Genomic DNA, 21,511 nt, shown 5'->3' with positions numbered 1-21,511 from the left:
TCATCGCCAAGTTAGTTGCCACAGAGGAGTCCAAAATGAGAGGCATAAAGGAACTTATCTTATTGCAAAATCAACTATATAGACAGCACACTCCAGGTCCCAGCCGGGACGACATGCTCAGATCCCTCGAACCATTCTGGTAAGTCTCCTCTGCAGCCACTCAAGGACTCTCGCATCCTTCCTGGTGTGGGACCAGAACTGGACTCTTGGTATGCAAGGCTGCTTCCTCTCAGTTGTTCACACAGTTCCTTTCAGTTAAATTGTAGAAAACCAAATCCACAGCGCTCACCTCAGTTTGTATATGTTGAGACACACGAGTGTACATCCAAGGTCCCGTAATTGTGGAGGGCAACTGTGGCAGGTGCAGGTTTTGTGGGAGGGTCTTTGGCCCGTGTACCAGTATCCCAAAAGGAAGGGAAATGTGGGCCAACAAATGCATTGTTGGGATTAAAGTGGTAAGCAGGGTCTTCATGTTGCAAAGTGAAGCATACCTTCAGAAAATGATTTAGTGGGCGGCACAGAACTTGGGGCTTAAAATCCCATTCGCATTGGCTCTGCTGGAGACTCCCAAGAACCAAGCTCGAGTCTTAGTCACACTTGGATATTTGTGCTTAGAGAATGATCCTATTTCAGGTTGTGCTTAATAGAATCCAACGCAAAAGAAAGGCTGTAGATTCCACACACTGAGCAACCATAGAAAGGCATTGAGACGGAGATCAGGTCGTATGATGGAGAAGGACTCTACTTGAATTCATATCATTATTGAAACCTTAGGTACAAACCAAAGATTTAAAAAGCAGAAAACACTTGAAACCCTTAGCAGCATCTGCAGAGAGAGGAGCAAAGTTAACGTTTCAGCTCGATGGATTCTCATCCGAATTGGAAAAGGTTAGAGGTGTGTGAGATTTTCAGCAATTATTGAGGCAAGGAAATGGAGAGAGGGTGAAAGAGCAAAAGAGAAGGTTTGTGATCAGGAGGTAGGCAGGAGACAAACAAGATTATATGAAAGAAAAAGCGGGGGTGGTGAGGGGACAAGAAATGTAACCAAATATGGAACTAAAGATTTGTAAAGCTATATACTTGATGGCTCAGTATGTTATAAGGATCAAAGTTCAAGGTTCAAACTTGCCTCCCCAATTTCTGTTAGGTTAACCATGGCTTTGACAAGCTCTGAGCAACGTGAACCTCAGAACCCTAGGATTGTTATAATTGAACATTTTTCCTTGACTCTCCGCCAGGGTTGACTGCAAAGGCTTGAGCAGTTAACAGTGTCAATCATAGGCGAATGGTAACTGTTCAGTTGAGCGGCTGGTGAATGATTGACACTTGCATTCCAGCAAGGAGTAAGACACCTTCAGGAGAGGAGCTGGAGAATAATAAGTTCTGTATTTGTTTGCATGGGAGACTGTCTCTATTGTAATGAACGAACATAAGAAATAGGAGCAGGTGAGGACCACCCAACCCTTCGAGCCGGCTGTGAATACTGCCCTTGCGTGGCCTCTCTTGCTCTCTGTCTTTTTTAGTGTTCAGTCCCTATACTGTGGGTCTGAGGCACTTGTTGGTAGCTGAATATCAGCCAGAGGAACAGATTGGGGTGGGAACAGAGGGTGTTGAAAGTGAAAAATTGACCAGTCCCAGTTGAGAAACATCTTGAATTTAAACTTCTCATCCTTGTGTTCAAATCCCTCTGTGGTGTTGCCGCGCTTCATCTTTGTAACCTCTCCCATTCCTGCTATCCGCTGAAATCCCAGTGTTCTTCCAATCTGGCTTCTTGCGATCTCCAAATTATAGTCATCAAGCTTGGCAGCACAGAAACAGGCCCTTCAGCCCGTCGTGTTTGTGTCGACCATCAAACACCTGTTTATTCTAATCCCATTCTCCAACACTTGGCCAATAGCCTTTGATGCTATGGCGGTAACGTGCTCATCTAAATGCTTCTTTAATGTTGTGAGGGTTCCCACCTTTACCACCCTTTCAGGCAGTGAGTTCCAGGTGCCCACCACCCTCTGGGAGAAAAGGTTTTTCCTAAAATTCTCTCTAAATCTCCTTCCCCTTATCTTAAATCCATGCCCCCTGGTTATTGACCCCCCTACTGAGGGAAAAGGTTTCTTCCAATCCACCCTACCTATGTCCCTCATAATTTTATACATCTCAATCAGGTTCCCCCTCAGGCTTCTCTGCTCTAAGGAAAACAATCCCAGCCTAGCCAGCCTCTCTCTTTCTGTTGCTTTGCATTTACCTTCAGCTGCTAAGGTCCTAGGTCCAGGAATTCTCTTCCTAAACCTCTCCACATCCCTCTCCCTCCTTTCAGTTCTTTCTTAAAAACTAACCCCTTCGACCAAACCTTTGGTGTCCCCTCTCCTGTTGTAGCCTGGTGTCGCAATTTGCAGCATTAAAGGTGCTATCTGAATGCACGTTGTTTTTGTCATTGATCCCACCTCAGGCAGGAGCAGTTAATGAAGATGCTTGTTAACAACGGGCTGAAGCGCGCAGAACATAAATGTCCTGGCGCAGATTGATTTATGTCTGCTGCCACATCAGTAAGGGCAGAGCAAACTGTGACCATCTCCGACAGGGTAATGGATCACAGGGCTGTCTTGTTCCGCTCTCGCCCTCTCTCTCTCTGCTGATCTTCCGACAAAACGACAATGAAGCAGGAGCGTTTGTAGCAAAGGGAGAGAATTAGTGCCCTCCTCTCTCATTAGCCAGTCCCATTTGCTCCAAAACCAATAATTGCTGATAAGCTCTGTGCAGGCATTAATTATTTACTCTATTTTAATAAGTTTTTTTAATGTGATGATGGAGATGGGGAGGGAGGGGGGGATTGTTAAGGTAGGAAAGATCAGTGTACTTTTTATATATTTCTTTGAAGTAATGCTCCTCAGAACAAATAAAATAATTATCTCTATGCTGTCTGTCACTCTGTAACTGGCATTAATGTTCCTTGTGGAGTTTTGAAGCGATATGGTGAGAAGGATTCTCCACCACAGCCATCGCCAGCGGTAGTCCCAATGTGGCGGAGTATCTCGGGCTGGATTCTCCGCAGGCCTCGCCAAAATCATGTTTGGCGCAGGGGGTGGAGAATCCATTTTTGCAGCGAAGTCGGGCCCAGCACCACTCTGGCGATACTCTGAGATCTGAGACTCGGCTATTCCGCGAATCACTCCGCGTAGCATTGCCAGAGGCCCGCCCAGGAATACTCCGCTCCCAGCCGTTCGGGAACCACATGTGGAGTCACCCTGGTGGGGGTTGGGGGAGGGTGGGAGGGGGGGGATCGGGCACCGGGGGGGGGGGGGGGGGGCTTTTGGGCGGCCAGGGGACAGATTCACTTATCTACAGGTGGCTAGCAGGGACCCAGAGTGATTCACGCAGATTTAGCTGCGGATACGGGCCCCCGCGCTTCCAGTTTCGAGTCCGCGCATGCACCCGGCGGCGACCTCCAGCGGCTGAGCCAAAGGCCATGGCTGATTCAGACTGTGGAGGCATCTGGCAGATGTAGGATGCAGGCGGGGAATGCCCTGGCGAGGCTGCACTTAGACTCATTTCCTGCATTAATGAGCTCAGTTGGCTCCAACTTACTAATTAGGAGATCCTCGAGCCCCCACCCACGGGGCCCCAATTCATAAGGGCAGAGCACATGGCTGGGCCCGATCCCTGGCACGGTCAACCTGGCACACGGGGATCTTGCACTGCCAGCCTGACACCCTGGCAGTGCCTGTGCCAGCCTGACAATGCCACCTGGGCACCCTGGTAGTTGGTGGCATCGGCAGTACCATATTACCACCCTGCCCAGAGCCCGACCACCTGAGGGCCACCGATCGCCTCGGAGAACCCCCACCAAGTGGCTTAATGCCTGGTCCATGTTTGTGGAAACCAGTGCTAAACGGTGCCATGGCAGGATCTCCGAGGGGAGAACATTCAGTGCCGCGCCTTGGGTAACTCCAGCACAGACATATTCAAGTGAGATTAAGTTGAATATGCAAATCTGGATCCCTTCCATTGAGGGGGGGGGGGGATCCAGAGCACAACGCCTCGCGGGATCTCGTAACAAGGGGCGTAAATCTCGCAAGATTTAACCGCCTCGTTGCATCACTGGGATGTGTGCGAGGAGGCCAGTGGATCACGCCCAATGTGGGTGTAGAGGGAATTGCAGCCAATGGAGGTTCCAAGTAGCAAACACAGCGAGAGCCAATCTCAATCTGTTTATAATCAGATGCAATTGGAGGTGAGATTTTCTCTCGACGTACTCCCAACTCATTTTTAAATATGTCCAACCGTATATCTTCATAGGACAATAGGAAATGCCTGTTCATTTTACTGGCAGGGGAAATGGCCAACACTGCCAGTCAGGGCCCGGACACCGTTCAATCTAATTGACACATGAGGATGTTTCAGCTGTTACACAATTTGTGAGTGGGTAGCGACCCACTTAAGCCTTCACTTCCACCCTATCCCCATAACCCAATAACCCCATCTAACCTTTTTTTGGACACTAAGGGCAATTTAGCATTGCCAATCCACCTAACCTGCATGTCTTTGGACTGTGGGAGGAAACCGGAGCACCCGGAGGAAACCCACGCAGATACGGGGAGAACGTGCAGACTCCGCACAACAGTGACCCAGCAGGGAATCGAACCTGGGACCCTGGCACTGTGAAGCGGATTAGCCATGATAAATGACCCTTTGTGTCCAAAAAAGATTCATTGGGGTAACTTTGGGGGCACCTACACTGAATACCTATCCCCTTGGCCAACATGAGGTCCACTGCGCCATGGTCACGCTGTCAAATACTTTCACTGATTCATACTCGCGTGAATCCCGAGCATCACGGAGGCTTGGAGAAGAATTCAGTGTCCAGTGGGTAGCGCAAACTTTAAATGCAGTGGCCAAGAGGGAAATAAGACAGAAATTGTGCATTGTGAGTGCAGAATTTAGACTTACGGGCCGGAGTCGCATGGTGATCCTGGGACTCCAGGAGTGTTATTCCAGCAATGGTTACAGTCTCTTCTTGGTGCTGCCAAGTGCATGAACTGCCAGCCTCTTATTGCCATCCAGTATACAGTGTGTTGTATCATATATATGGACAGGATACCCCCATATGGAAGTACACCAGTATGTAATCCCCAGCATGTTTGACCTGTTGAGTCAGCGGCCACTCCACTGGCTGGACCATGTAAGTTGAAGAGATGATGGCCACATCCCCAGAGACATGGGGTTGGATTCTCCGTCGGCGGGATCCTCCATTTCGCCGGCAGCCCACAATGGGACAGAGAATCCCTCTGCCTGCGGGGGCGCCCTGCACCAGAAAATGTGTGGCGCGGGGTGGACAATCCCGCCCACGTTCTTGCGGTCAACAAGAGTTCAACAGATCACCTACGTCTCCGATGTCCGTAAACAGGACCTTAAGTTGACCAGGATCAGAGCCGGTGTGAGGGAAACCCTCACTGCTGACCAGAATGCCTGAAGAAAAGCAACCTCGAAAAGACACAGGACAAAAGAAATGGCCAGATAGCGGAAACGATTGCCCGTTGAAAGGAAAATCCTGTCAGTCGATCTCAGGCCAGCGTCATTCATCTGTGCCAGCTGCAGAAGGGCCTGTCAATCACGAACCAGCCTCGACAGTCACAACAGACACTGTCCAATCCACAATAAACATCCACCAATGACGCATTCCATTATCTCCTGAGATGGGCAGATGCCAACAAAAAACCATTATACAATATGCAACATGATCTCCACTGGTTATACATAGTAACATTGCATATCATATTATATATACAGGAGTGATACAGACTCATAGAATAATTAAAGCACAGGTGAAGGCCATTCAGCACATTGAGTCCATGCCGTCGCTCTGTAGAGGAATCCAATTAGTTCATAGGAGCATAGAAAATAAGAGTATGAGGAGGCCATTTGGCCCTTCAAGCCTGCTCCATCATTCATTATGACTATGGATGATCATCCAACCCAATTGCCTGATTCCACCTACCCCCCCATATCCTTTGATCCCCTTTACCCCTTTACAGTGCAGAAGGAGGCCATTTGGCCCACCGAGTCTGCACCGGCCCTTGGAAAGAGCATCCTTCTGCACTACACCTAAACCCTATCCCCATAACCCAGTAACCCCAACAAATCTTTTTTGGACACAAAGGGTCATTTATCATGGCCAATCCGCTTCACAGCGCCAGGGTCCCAGGTTCGATTCCCCGCTGGGTCACTGTTGTGCGGAGTCTGCACGTTCTCCCCGTGTCTCGTCGGTTTCCTCCAGGTGCTCCGGTTTCCTCCCACAAGTCCTGAAAGACGTGCTGTTAGGTAATTTGGACATTCTGAATTCTCCCTCTGTGTACCCGAACAGGCGCAGGAATGTGGTGACTGGGGGCTTTTCACAGTAACTTCGTTGCAGTGTTAATATAAGGCTACTTATGACAATAAAGATTATAAAATATGCCCTGTCTCCTTCAAACATGAACCCCCAGGCACCCCTGTTTCTGCACCTTTGGTAGAACTGTACCATCAAGTCTATATTGTCCCCATCTGCCAGCCGATCTGTGTCCTGTTGCAGTTGAACAGCATAATCCTCACTGTTTGCTACACCTTCCAAGTTGGGAATCATTGGGCATATTTAATCTGTATTCCAGATTATTTATGTACACTGTCCTGCACACTCCCTTAAAAAGGAGGAATTACTGAATTTAATTTTGTATCATTGGCTTAATCCAAAGGCCCACATTCTAACCTTGATATTGCCTCATCAAATGAACAGCCATTGGCACCCTTCCATTTACATGAGGTGATGGACATGCAGCAAATCCAAATCTTCCTCCAAGCAGTATTCCTAAATGGAAAATACAGGCTGGCATCATATGAAATGAAAAATGAAAATCGCTTATTGTCACAAGTAGGCTTCAATGAAGTTACTGTGAAAAACCCTAGTCACCACATTCCGGCGCCTGTTCGGGGAGGCTGGTGATGGGAATTGAATGTGCTGCTGGCCTGCTTGGTCTGCTTTCAAAGCCAGCAATTTAGCCCTGTGCTAAACCAGCCCAGATAATAATAATCATATAAACAATTCTTTCTTATTTTAATTACCCGTCGCAAAATACCCCCGACTCTCAATTAAACGTCACTCCTGCTGATTTTGTCCATGATATTCTGCACCCACTGTCTCAAAACAGAAAAAAAGCCTAGGAAACCTCTCCAGGTTACACAGAAGCGGAGCTAACGGCTGGGTTTTCCCAGCCCTGCCGTGGCAGGTTTGTTGGTGGCAGGCGTGACGTTCGTTCAAATGCCTGTTGACTTGGGCAGGACCGGACGATCCCGTAGGCGTGAGGGGCCATGAGATTCTGGCCAATGATTCCGCTCTGATGAAGCATCATGGACCTGAAATGTTCATTCAGATTCCTCTCTCCACATATGCTGCCTGAGCTGTTGAGAATTTCCAGCACTTTCTGATTTCGAATAGTTTTGTATTCTGCATGCACTGTTGGCCTGGCACCTTCACCCAGGCTTCTTGATAGGTAGCCAAGAAACTTTACCCTTTTCGCATCCTCATTTGCTGGTCAAGGATCCCTCAGAGGGCTCTTGGAAAGGGATTTAGTCCATTAAAGATTTATACAATGAGAGTGAATTGGAAAGGGTCCAATTGAAATTCTGTACAGTGGGAGTGAATGGCTTTGGTACATTGGAATTCTATACAATTGGAGTAAATGGGCTAGGTCAGTTGGGATTTTGTACAATGAGATTGAATGGTTTGGTTCTTCGGAAATCTATATAATAGGAGGGAATGCCTTTAATCTGGGGATTTTATGTGGAGGAGTGAATGGACTTGGTAAATTGGAAATCCATAAATTGTGTGTGAAAGGGAGAAGTGTTGATATGATACAATGAGACTGAGTGGAGAAAGATCTGGTTCATTCTGAAAAATAGGACTAACTGAGAATGAATTTGGCTCATAGAATCATAGACTAGTTACAGCACAGACTGTGGTTATTCAGTCTGTGTCTGCTGGCTTTCTGAAGGAGCAACTCAGTTACTCCACTACCTCCATCCTGGAGCCCTGCACATTTTTCCTTCTCAGGTCACGATTCCTCTTTGACTGCCTCGGTTGACCCTGCCTCCACCACACTCCCAGACAGCACATTCCAGACCCTAACCATTCATTGTCTAGATTGAGCTTTCCTCATGTCTCCTTTGTTTCTTTTGCCAGTCACTTTAAATCTTCACCAGGATGTTGCCTAGGATGGAACATTTAAGTTATGAAGTAAGGTTGGATAAGCTTGGATTGTTTTCATTGGAACAGAGAACACTGAGGGGTGAGGTGTACAAGATTATGCGGGACATGGACAGGATGGATAGGGAGCAGCTGTTCCCCTTTGTTCAAGGGTCATTCACAAGGGGGGGGGGGGGGGGGGGGGGGGGGGGGGGGAGGGAACAACAGTTCAAGGCGAGGGACAGGAGGTTTAGGGTGGATTTGAAGAAAATCATTTTTACCAAGAAAGTTGTGACTGGCTGGAACGCACTGCCTGGGAGGGTGGTCGAGGCCGGTTACCTCACGCCCTTTAACAAATACTTTGATGAGCACTTGGTGCATCATAACATTCAAGGCTATGGGCCACGTGTTGGGAAATGGGATTAGGTAACTAGGTCAGGTGTTTTTCATGTGTCGGTGCAGACCCGATGGGCTGAAGGGCCTCTTCTGCACTGTATTATTCTGTGATTCTGAGCTCTTGGTTCTCAAGCCTTCCACCACTGGGAAACGTTTCCCCCTATCTGCTCTCTCCAGGCACCTTGTGGTTTCAGACAACTCTCAACAATACCTTCTCAATCACCCCCACTCCAAGGAAAACAGTCCCAATGTTTACAGTTTCCTGTGTAACTGAAGTTCTTCATCCATGGAACCATTCTTGTGAATCCTTACTAAACCCGCTCTAATGCTTTCACATTACAATGCTACAACGAGTTACATTCGGCGAAATGTAATTCCCACTTGGCAGCGGATGGGACTCGCCTGGAGTGGTGGGGTTGATAGGGTGGATTTTCCGCTGCCTTCCCAACTTCCCCCAATTCAATCAGGTGTGGGGATGGTCGTGGATGGTCTTCCTGCCAGGAGACAAACCGAGGCCTATAAATGCCCAAGTAATGGCCAACTAAGATGCTCACAACACTACCATTCGTGTTGTATCAAAGGCAGGGGTGTTAATTTTCCACACTGCTCAGCAAGAGGCGAAAACCTCCCTGAGACCTCATTGTGGGATGGTGTGGGGGGAGGGGGGGGGGGGAGTTGGGGTGTGTGGGGAGAGGGAGAATAGTGGGGGAGGGTGTGCCCTCTTGATAGGAGGGCTCACAATGGCAAGGAATAACCCTGGTGACAGCACCCATGTACCCTCTCGAGTGACACCCTTCCCCGATATTCCTGCTGGCGTGTCCTGGCTGGCTGTAATACCAACAGTGACCACTGCTGTCCACTGGCGCTACTGGGACTGAAGAGCCTCCGGATCTCTGATTGGCAGGACCTCCACACTCCAAGGGCCGGAGGCCTCGACAGCCGGCAGTTAATTGCTTGTTTGACACTTCAATTCCGTTGGGGCTTCCAAAAATGGCCGTGGCAGAGTTGCCATGGGATTCCGGTCGGTGGAGAGGGCCACAGCCCTGAGTCAGCCCATCCAGCATACTGCCCAGAAACAGGTCATCCAGTCCAGTTGGTGGGGGTGAATGGAAGAGGCGTGAGATTGTGCAAATGGCAGGGGGTTTGGCTGAACTCTATATAGTTGTGCTTCACTCAGGCACGTGTGAAAGCTAAACTTGAACAAAGATTCGCTGAGGTGTTCTGACCCAAGTTTTCCTTTTCTTCCCGCAGATTCTTCTTAAAGTTCTTCCTCAAGTGCAATCAGAATTGTTTGAAGAATGCCGGGAATCCGAGAGACATGCGGCGATTCCAGGTAGAACTTGATTGTTCGTTCATTTTTTAATTTCAGTTGTTTTTATTGAGGATTAAGAGCTGAAATGAAAGACAAGGAGAAGAAGAAAAAAACGGTGTCTTGAACACCATTAGGCATGACCTGAAGCACTTTGTGTTCAATGGAGAATTCTTTGCGTGTGGCGTGCAATCACTGATGTAAGTTGGGAAACAGCAATCTGTTTGCACACGGTAAGCTTACCCACAAACAGGAAGGTGATAATGACCAAATAATCTGTTCCTTCTGTGATGTTGATTGAGGAACAAATGGTGGCCTGACACGAGGGAGAACTCCTCTGCTCCTCTTCAAAATGGTGCCTATGGATCTTTTATGTTCATCATAGAGGTTGGGCAGGGGGATGGTTCATCCCAAAGACGACAGCTTAAGCAGTTGGGATCCCCTGAGCAGTGCACTGTGGGGATTGAGCTCATGACTCTGGAGTTGGACTTGAACCCATGACTTTCCGACTTAGAGGCAAGAATACTACTGTTATGAGCCAGGGTTTAGAGAACCCCAAAGTGTATAATGGAGTTCACCTGACCCACAACTTTTAATAGATTTTGGTTATGGGGAGCACATGGCCCACTCTACAGGCGTGGTACAGCAGAAATGGAAAAGTATGTTTTAATGCAAAACAATGTTTATTCTATGAACTCAAGTTAACCTTTTTAAAATATACAGTGAACATCTTAGCAACCATTAATTCAAATACAACCCCCAAAGAATACAACACTGTAACCCTTTAAGCTTTCCTTTTAACACCCATAAGACTTAAAACACCTTTTACATCAGAAGCACATCAGGTTAAAGTCACTACTGTTATTAGTTTTAAATCACCAGGATCAACTTACAGTCTTTCGGTTACAGAGAGAGACTCTAATACACCTTCTGGCTGTGACTGCACCTATTCAGCTGTGAAAACGAAACTAAAACACACCCTGCAGCAAACAGCCTAAAAAGCTGACAGACATCCCAGTTCCACCCACATTCTGACATCACTGATAGACACCCATTTCTTAAAAGTACATTTCTTAAACACTCATTTCTTAAAGGTACTCTCACATGCCACTACCATCTGAGGCTTGTTTACCACTTGGATTTGTGGATGCACCTGCAGAGGATGAAGGAGTTGACATGACTCAGGACCGACATGACACATCACATGTCAAGAGCTCAGCAGGTTCTTATGTGATGTCCCTGCCTTGACTCCTTTCCACAGACTAAGGTACATTCATCAATCCAACAATGCTACCCAGAACCAACAGATATCGTACATAGAAACATAGAAACTAGGAGCAGGAGCAGGCCATTCGGCCTTCAACCTGCCCCACCTTTCAATATGCTCCTCTGTCTCAAAGCCATGTTCCTTTTGATACCCATTACAATCGAAAAAGTTATCGATCTCTTTATTGAGCACATTCAGAGACTTGGCCTCCACAGCCTTCTATGGTAGACAATTCCACAGGTTCACTAACCTTTGAGTGAAGAAATATTTCTTCATCTCTGTCCTAAATGGTCGACCCTGTATCCTGAGACTGTGTCCCCCGGTTCTAGATTCCCTAACCAGGGAAAACATCCTCCCTGCACCTCGTCTGTCCAGCCCTGTGAGAATTTTATATGTTTCAATCAGATCTCCTCTCACCCTTCTGAACTCTAGTGATTATAGGCCCAGTTGAACCAATCCTCACAGGACAGTCCCACCAACTCCTGTATCAGCCTAGTAAACCTTTGCTGCACTCATTCTATGACAAGTAGATCCTTTCTTAATAATAATAATTATAATAATCGCTTATTGTCACAAGTAGGCTTCAATGAAGTTACTGTGAAAAGCCCCTAGTCGCCACATTCCAGCGCCTGTTCGGGGAGGCTGGTACAAGCTACTTTCTTAGGTAGGGAGCCCAAAAGTGCACGCAATACTCCAGGTGTGGTCTCACCAAGGCCCTGTATAATTGCAGCCAGCTTTTTCTGAGCTCACGTTCTCTTGTAATGAAGGGCAACATACCATTTGCCTTCCTAATTTCTTGCTACACCCACCTCTTCACTCTCAGCGCCTAGTGTACAAGCACACCCAGATCCCTTTGTTCATACACACTTCCCAATATATCACCGTTTAAACAATACTCTTCCTTTCTGTTTCTCACAGCAAAGCCGTATTCCCGTACCAATGTTGCTCGTTGTGCTCACACTCTAATTGGCTCTGTCTAAGGCGATTAATATGGTCGCCTTCCTTAATTCTAATTGCGTTTGCTCAAGAGTCACCAGATATCTTTCGATACCGCCACAAGGTTCAAAACCGAATACTGATCAAAGACTCGATACACCATTTAGTAAGTTCGAAATCAATGCTCATTTATTTACACACACAGTCAATTATACTCATGCACAAACTCTACTCACTAAACTATCACTACTACTAAAAGCCTATGCTTAGCTTCGGGCGCCCACTCAGTCAGAGGAACAATGGCCGTTGTCCGGTTCTGAGGTTGCTGGGGACGAACTGGTACGGAATAGTAGCTAGGAGCGTCTATCTCGTAGTGTGCGCTGACGTTGGATTTACTTGTTCTGGTGCAGCTGCTAGGCAGGCGTCTCGTCGCTGAGAGCCAAGGCCAAGAAAAACGATTCTCTCTTGGGGGATTCTTCTTATACCCAAAGGGGGCTTCGCGCGCTTTTGGGCGGGCCTTGAACTTGGTCCCAATTAATTGGACCATATCCTGATCATTGGTATCAATTTCTTCCAATAAAGGGGTGGCTTCCCTGATTGCTGGTTGGGCCCTAGGTGGCCATTGGCCTGATTTGTTCTAGTCTCCTCTGGCGCCGGGGTGTCTGCTTTAGTATCGTTAGCTTAAATGTTTCTCTTTTGTCCCCGGAGATGGCTCATTAGTATGCTATGGCTTTGCAGTATCGGTCTTGTCTTGGAGCTGCAACCTCCAATCAACAGACAAACCTTGCACCTGTTTGCTTTCTCAGCATTGTCCATTTTTCCCTTCATTCTCTGCAAGTGGCCATTTTGTAATCGGGATGTGGCCACCCCAGGTGGGTACACCAGCCTCCCCGAACAGGCGCCGGAACGTGGCGACTAGGGGCTTTTCACAGTAACTTCATTTGAAACCTACTTGTGACAAAAAGTGATTTTCATTTTCATTTCAACACCGCATAACTTCACATTTAGCCGCATTGTACTGGGCACCATGACATTGATCTTCCTGCCAGTGCTAATTTTCAATGTGGTTCTTCCTCAAAGCAATTGATTTCTGAATTTAGCCTGGAGTGGCGAACCTACTGAAATGGGGAATTTGTTTATTTTGCACTAAAGTGGCGGATTTACACTTTATTATAAGACATTAACCCCTGAACTGTTTGAAGGACTGACTGTTTTTCATGGACCTTTGAATTGGCACCACAAGAAACTAAATTGGCGAGAACATATTCCACATATTCTGACAAGGTTTGTATCGGAGTCGCAATCGCTCGTTACCCCAAATGAAGCTTTCACCAATCACAGGGTGGAAACCCGAAAATCTGACAAATCACTGGAAGAAAATACAGCTGAAGAAGAGCGGTCATTACTGTGGTCAACTTATTGATCTGTGTTAATAACGTAAATGTTAAAAAACCCAGGGGAAATATCTGCTGAGAATTAACAGAAGTTTCCAAGCTTGCTTTGCTGCGCTATTGTGAACAATTCCTGTGTGGTTGAGGAAGGGAAGTTGAAGTTGGCTCACTCTCTGGAGAATCCAGTGATGATTTTGTCAGCCAATCTATAAGAGAGCTGTTTGATGGGAGCAGCATTTATCAAAGGTGGAGACAGGGCCTGAGGCAGTGGCTTAAACAGGGCACCCATGTCGCTGACTCTGCCCAGATTTTCTCAGCAACTAAGGCTAGCTGGCAGTCATCACTAAGTTCATTCTGATTGGCAAGAAGGGATTAAACATCCCAACCCTTGAGCCAGGAAGCAACTCCTCTTGCACAAAGGTATGCCGTTGCTAGGATGGCTCTGTGACAGGTGGGGAGCTCGAATTGAGGAAGCCTGTGATGGATTTGGAATCTTTCACAATGGTGTTCGCAATACTCTTGGAGAGGAACTTGCAGCGAGTAGCTCACCTCCCGACTCCCCAAAGCCTGTCCACCACCTACAAGACACGTCAGGAGTGTTGATGGGATACTCTCCACTTTCTTGCTGACTGCAGCTAATACACTATGTACCTCCCTAATTGCTTGCTGTACCTACATGCAGACTTTCTCTGATTCATGAATGTGGATTCCCAAATCCCCCCTCATATCAACAGGCTTCTCCGGTCCACCAGCCGCATTTTCCTGGGCAGCACACCCTCACCGGCAGCCAAATTCTCCATTCCTACAACATAGAATATAGAACAGTACAGTACAGAACAGGCCCTTCGGCCCTCGATGTTGTGCCGAGCATTGTCCGAAACCAAGATCAAGCTATCCCACTCCCTGTCATTCTGGTGTGCTCCATGTGCCTATCCAATAACTGCTTGAAAGTTCCTAATGTGTCCCACTCCACTATCACAGCAGGCAGTCCATTCCACACCCTAACCACTCTGTGAGTAAAGAACCTACCGCGGACATCCCTCCTATATCTCCCACCCTGAATCTTATAGTTATACTCCCTTGTAACAGCTACATCCATTCGAGGAAATAGTCTCTGAACGTCCACTCTATCTATCCCCCTCATCATCTTATAAACCTCTATTAAGTCGCCTCTCATCCTCCTCCGCTCTAAAGAGAAAAGCCTTAGCTCCCTCAACCTTTCCTCACAAGACCTATCCTGCAAACCAGGCAGCATCCTGGTAAATCTCCTTTGCACCCTTTCCAATGCTTCCACATCCTTCCTGTAATGAGGTGACCAGAACTGCACACAATACTCCAAATGTATACATGACCCACCAGGGTCATGTATAGTTGCAGCATAACCCCGTGGCTCTTAAACTCAAGCCCCCCGTTAATAAACGCTAACACACTATAAGCCTTCTTCACAGCTCAATGCACTTGAGTGGCAACCTTCAGAGATCTGTGGACATGAACCCCAAGATCTCTCTGTTCCTCCACATTCCTCAGAACCCTGCCATTGACCCTGTAATCCGCATTCAAATTTTTTCTACCAAAATGAATCACCTCGCACTTATCAGGATTAAACTCCATCTGCCATTTTTTGGCACAGCTCTGCATCCTATCAATGTCTCTTTGCAGCCTACAACAGCCCTCGACCTCATCCACTACTCCACCAATCTTGGTGTCATCGGCAAATTTACTGACCCACCCTTCAACCCCCTCCTCCAAGTCATTGATAAAAATCACAAAAAGCAGAGGACCCAGCACTGATCCCTGTGGTACACCGCTGGTAACTGGTCTCCAGTCTGAAAATTTTCCATCCACCACCACCCTCGGTCTTCTATGTGATAGCCAGTTACAATCTGCCAATGGGATTTCCCATTGTGGCCACACCATCCCGCTGGGAAACCAACAGGCGTGGGTACGCTGCCCGAGCAACGGAGAATCCCGCAGGTGTAGAATCCAGCCCCCGGTCTCTCACTTTTAAAAATATATTCTACTTCTTAACACTTCCTATCAAGGTGAATAAATGCACAATACCCACATTTTATGCCATCTCTGCATATGTAAACTGACTTAACCTCTAGGTGCTTTTCCAGCCGCTTGTCAGGTTTCTTACAGTTTACTTTCTCACCTCATTTTGTATCATCAGTAGACATAGTTAATAATAATAATAATCTTTATTATTGCCACAAGTTGGCTTACACATTGCAATGAAGTTACTGTGGAAAGTTACGTCATATTATGTTCCTTCAACTAAGTCAAATGTATATTAGCTGTAAATAGCTGAGGCCCAAGCCCTAGTCCTTACAAAGAGTCCATTAGTAACAGACTACTAACCCGAGCATGATTCTTTTATTCCTATTCTGTTTCTGTCTGATAACCAACCCTCTGTCCATTCTAATATATAACCCCAATCCCACTGAGCCGTAATCTTATATTGCACCTTATTAAATTCTTTTATATTGTTATGACCTTGGTAGAGAACAGGAGCACTTTAAAAGAAATTCACACTCCCAGTAATTAACTGAAAATGAAGCAAGATTTCGGGATTGAAACAAAACATTTTACTGCGCAAAAGTTAGCCAGAATGATTATGGTTTTGGAAAAGAAACCATTAGAATTGGGTCAACTGGAAACACCTGGGGATGATGGGCTGTATTTAGAACAGAAGATAACTGATTATTTACAAAAATGGATCACAGGCTCTCTGTGACAGTAAATCACTCTCGCTTTTTAAAGTAGATCACTGACTCTTGACAAAACCAGATCACCGCCTATTTCTAAAAGTGAATTGAACTGTCTCTTTACAATGGTGAATCACTCTCTAAAAATGGCTTTGCAAAAGTGGATCACCTTTGAAGCAAAGAGAAATCACTGACTTTTTCTCAAGTCCACGTAACTCTCTACACATGAGGGTCTCTGACTCTTTATTGACTATAGAAATGGATCGCTGATTCTTTATTGAGGAGGATGGTTATGCCTTTGCAAATAAAACGGGATAATAATAATCGCTTATTGTCACAAGTAGGCTTCAATGAAGTTATTGTGAAAAGCCCCTAGTCGCCACATTCCGGCGCCTGTTCGGGGAGGCTGGTACGCCAATTGAACCCGCGCTGCTGGCCTTGTTCTGCATTACAAGCCAGCTGTTTAGCCCACTGTGCTAAACTAGCCGCTATAATAACCTTTGATTGTCACAAGTATGAAGTTACTGTTAAAACCCCCTAGTCGCCACATTCCGGCGCCTGTTCGGGGAGGCTGGTGTGGGAATTGAACCCGCGCTGCTGGCCTTGGTCTGCATCACAAAACAACTGTCTAGCTCACTGAGCTAAACCAGCTTTTTCTTCGCACAAAAGAAGATAAAATATGGGGAAAAGAAGCTCCTTGATTCTTTACCAAATTGGATCACAGTCTATTCAGAAAAATGAATCACTGCTTCTTCAGCTATCCCTATCCCTATTTCCGTAATCTCGTAATCCACCTAACCTGCACATCTTTGGACTTGGCTTGTGATATATATATTTGCAAATTGAAACTGATAAAGTGTGTAAAGATGGGCTTTTGTTCTATCTTTCATCACTGCCTTTCTTGACTACAGCATGGTATCGGGGAATGGTTGCCTACAGCTGAAGATTGAAAACTTAAAAAAAAAGAAAATTCAGACATGAAACCAGTGGTCAGTGTGGAAAAAGGCAGAAAGCAGGCTCAAATTATTCCCCAATATAGTCAGAGTCTGAACTATATGACAGGAGAAGAATTAATTGTATCTGTGTATAGGGGTTATGACCTTACCAAAAAGGAAACAAGATATGGCCTTGGAATTGTCTCTTCCTACGAGAAGTAAAATCAGAAGCAAATTATTTTGTGAGTTTGATGCCTGTCAGTCGATTAGTTATGGAGGTTTGGATCCTTTGCGAAAGTACTTAGGTAAGAACATAAGAACTAGGAGCAAGAGGAGGTAATTCAGCTCCTCAAGCCGGCTCCGTTATTCTATACAATAATGGCTAATCTTGTCTCGGTCTCATCTTCATTTTCCTGTCCATTTGCCACAACCCCTCAACCCTCAACTGAGAAGTCATTTTTTTCCATCTTCTCCTCAAATTTACTCAATGTCCCGGCATCCACCACACTCTGGCCACAGATTCACGATCTTTTGAGAGGAGTAATTTCCCCTCATCTCTTTTAAAATTGCTACCCCTTATCCTAAAACTATGACCTCTTGTTCTAGATTGTCCCACAAGAGGAGACATCCAATCTAAGTCTACCTTATCAATACATTTTATCATTTTATAGACCTCAATTAGTTCTCTTCTTATTCTTCTAAACGCAAGAGAGTATAGGCCTAATCCGCTCAATCTCTCTTCATAAGACAAAACCCTCGGCCGTGCTTTTCCAATCCTGGGGATCACAATTCATCAGAGATGTTGACGCTGCGTAAAAGCCGAAGCGTTTTACGACGCCGTCATCTGGCCCCTAGGATCAGCGAACCTGTACTGCACATGGGGTTAGCACGCCACTGGAGACCCTCACGCTGATCCAGCTGCCGATACGGGCATCAGCACGGGCGGTGTGGGTCCGCGCACGCACGCAATGGCCGCCGTTAGTTCGCGCATGTGTGTGGGTCACCTCCGCGCCGGCCCCCAGGCAATATGGCAGAGCCCAACAGGGGAACATAGGCCCCCCTCAGGGATAAGCCTGCCCACCGATTAGTAGGCCACGATCGCGGGCCAGGCCACTGTGGAGGCCCCCCCCACCGAAGTCGGATCCCCTCTCCACCATACCAGGATGGACTCCCCAGCAGGAACGCTGAGGTCCCCCGCTGGGTAGGACCACACGCGAATGGCAATGACGGGACTCGGCCGAACTTGGCGGGCATTCGGCTCGTCGACCACGGAGAAACGCCGGGGTTGCCGTGTTGAGCAGCCCCCAACTGGCGCCGACCGCACCGGCGCCATTGCCGACGATTCTCCGGTTGCATGATTCGCACCTCCCCCCACCCACCCCCCCGGGTGATTCTCCAACCCGGCGTGGGGCCGGAGAATCCCGCCCCTCATCTTTGGAATCAATCTAGTGAACCTCCTCTGAATTGCCTCTAATGCAACTACATCACTCATCAAATAAGGGAACCAAAACTGTACACAGTACTCCAGGTGCGATCTCACCAGTGCCTTGTATAGTTGGAGCAACACTTCCCTACTTTTTAACTCTATTCCTTTAGCTATGAAGGCAAAAATTCCATTTGCCTTCCTTATTACCTGCTGTACCTGCATACTAGTTTTCTGTGACTCATCATTAAAAGTTACAAGAAAGTTTATCTGTTCAATGCCCATCAGGCATAGTCAAAATTTGGTGGATTTTTGTTATTCCATGGAAGATTATGTCATGGATTTTTTTCAAGAACAGATTATATGAAAGATTGACAAACCACAGAATTGTTACAGTGCAGGCCTTTCAGCCCATCATGTCGGTGTACTGTCTCTCTGAATCAGCAGCTCACCTCATTCTGCGGGAATGCAACAAACAGAAGGCTTACTGATTACCAGAGTTCAAGGTAGTCCAGATGCCAGACACAGGAGTCACTCCAACAGAAATATTTAAGTTAGGCAAAATAAGAATGAGGGTGCCTTTAGTAGAGCTGGCTGTTACAGGAGAAGACACAATTGAAATAATAATGGGCAAATGAATCTCAGAGGTGACCTCGGACCTAGAATAGGTAATAGATGCTTCAGGTGTAACCTTATACATTTTAATGAAGTGAACTGCCCAAAACAAAGAGATATTCTCCGGTCCCCCACCAGCGTGTTTCTCCATGGCGCACCATTCACTGACAGCGGGAATCCATCTTCCCGCCGATTGTCAGTGGAATTTCTCAATGTAACCACAGCATTCTAGTGTGAAACCCGTTGGCGGGGGTTCCGCTACCGGTCGGAAAAGTGAATCACAACGATCGGAAAATTCCGGCCAAGATCTTCAAATCATGCATGAAGAAGAGCATTCTGAGGAAGAGCATGTAAATGATCATGAATCTGAACATGTTTTCCTGCTCCCAAACAGTTTTAGCCCTTTGATGTATTTGCTGGCCATGGACTCCTTTAACTCCAGATAGTTCTTGTGCTTCAACAGCCGATGGGACAGATTGGTTAAATTGTTGACTTGTTTCACTGGGGATTGATGTAAGATTAAGGAAGATAAAAGTACTACTTGCATTAGATTTGATGATGATAACGCATTGAGATCACCAGAATTGTACTTTCACGTAGAATAGCTGCAGTAAACTATTTATTTATTTTAAATGTTTTGCAAATAAAAAGAATTTAGCATAGCCACTCCACCTACCCTGCACATCCTTTTTTTTGGGGGGGGGGGGGGGGGGGAGAGCCATGCAGACACAGGGAGCATGTTCAAACTCCACATGGGCAGTGACCCCGGGCCAGGATCGAACCCGGGTCCTCGGCGCTGTGAGGCAGCAGTGCTAACCACTGCACCACCGTGCCGCCTCTGGACTAAACTACTTCAAAGTGATGATGTGGAGATGCCGGCGTTGGACTGGGGTGAGCACAGGAAGAAGCCTTACAACACCAGGTTAAAGCCCAACAGGTTTGTTTCGAATCACTAGCTTTCGGAGCACTGCTCCTTCCATTCACCATAGGAAGGAGCAGTGCTCCAAAAGCTAGTGATTCGAAACAAACCTGTTGGGCTTTAACCTGGAGTTGTAAGACTTTATATTGTACTTAAAATAGATAAATCTCTCGTGAGATATTTATGCCATTGAGCAAAACTCTGACAAAAGGCAGAAATATAATTTGCCATGGAGCATAATAAGGTAATTATTTTTGGAAAGTCAGTTCATCTGCACTGTATCCAATCAGGATATTTTTGTGTTTCCGTTAACACCCTCATCAAGAGTGTTAGACATGTGTCATCGGCATCAGGCAATCAGAAACAGAGAGAAGAAAAACAAATCGTCTTAAAGTTGCAAGCATTATTTTCTCACCCTGCTTGTCAAAGGTTAGAAATCCAACTAAAAATGCAAGTGTAGTTTATGAAGAGTATATGAGGCGGCTAGAAAAGTTTAGTGAGAAGTGTAAAATATGTACGGTACCAGCACGGTAGCATGGTGGTTAGCATAAATGCTTCACAGCTCCAGGGTCCCAGGTTCGGTTCCCGGCTGGGTCACTGTCTGTGCGGAGTTTGCACATTCTCCCCGTGTGTGCGTGTGTTTCCTCCGGGTGCTCCGGTTTCCTCCCACAGTCCAAAGATGTGCGGGTTAGGTGGATTGGCCATGCTAAATTGCCCGTAGTGTCCTTAAAAGTAAGGTGGGGGGGGGGGGGGGGTTGTTGGGTTACGGGTATAGGATGGATACGTGGGGTTGAGTTGGGTGATCATTGCTCGACACAACATCGAGGGCCGAAGGGCCTGTTCTGTGCTGTACTGTTCTATGTTCTATGTAAAAAGAAAATATTTAAGGGCACTGCAAGGGTGGCGCGGTAGCAAAGGGCGGCACGGTAGCAAAGGGCAGCACGGTAGCACAGTGGTTAGCACTGTTGCTTCACAGCGCAAGGTCCCAGGTTCGATTCCTGGCTGGGTCACTGTCTGTGTGGAGTCTGCACGTTCTCCCCGTGTCTGCGTGAGTCTCCTCCGGTTGCTCCAGTTTCTTCCCACAGGTCCCAATGCGGACGAATTGCTCCTTTATATAACATACACATAGGGGATTTGCAGGAATTATGGGGATGCTGGAGGAAATTGGTCGGTTCTCAGGTCACAAACTGAATATGGGCAAGAGTGAGGCTTTTGCGATCCAGGCAAGGGGACAGGAGAGTAGACTGAGGGTGATGCTGTTCAAAGTGGTGGGAGGGAGTTTTAGGTATTCAACTGGGGATTCAAGTGGCAAGGGACTGAGGTCAGCTTCAGAAACTAAATTTGGGCAGGTTGATTGAGCAAATGAAAGGGGACTTCTGTATGTGGGACGTGCTCCCGCTGTC

The 21,511-nt window shown here is 46.8% G+C and overlaps 1 protein-coding gene across 5 annotated transcripts in view; it reads left to right on the top strand.

Moving 5' to 3' along the window:
- The window catches only part of LOC119963843 (transcription factor COE3-like), a 519,394-nt gene that overhangs the window by 286,749 nt on the left and 211,134 nt on the right, over window positions 1-21,511 (top strand). For all 5 annotated transcript variants that reach the window (XM_038793191.1, XM_038793187.1, XM_038793188.1 and 2 more), the window contains exon 7: window positions 9,857-9,938. In XM_038793191.1, the coding sequence (XP_038649119.1) occupies window positions 9,857-9,938 (82 nt within the window). The remainder of the gene's footprint in view (window positions 1-9,856; window positions 9,939-21,511) is intronic.

This window comes from Scyliorhinus canicula, chromosome 3, assembly GCF_902713615.1.
Source record: "Scyliorhinus canicula chromosome 3, sScyCan1.1, whole genome shotgun sequence".
Classification (NCBI taxonomy): domain Eukaryota; kingdom Metazoa; phylum Chordata; class Chondrichthyes; order Carcharhiniformes; family Scyliorhinidae; genus Scyliorhinus; species Scyliorhinus canicula.
This window is presented reverse-complemented; position numbering and strand designations above follow the sequence as displayed.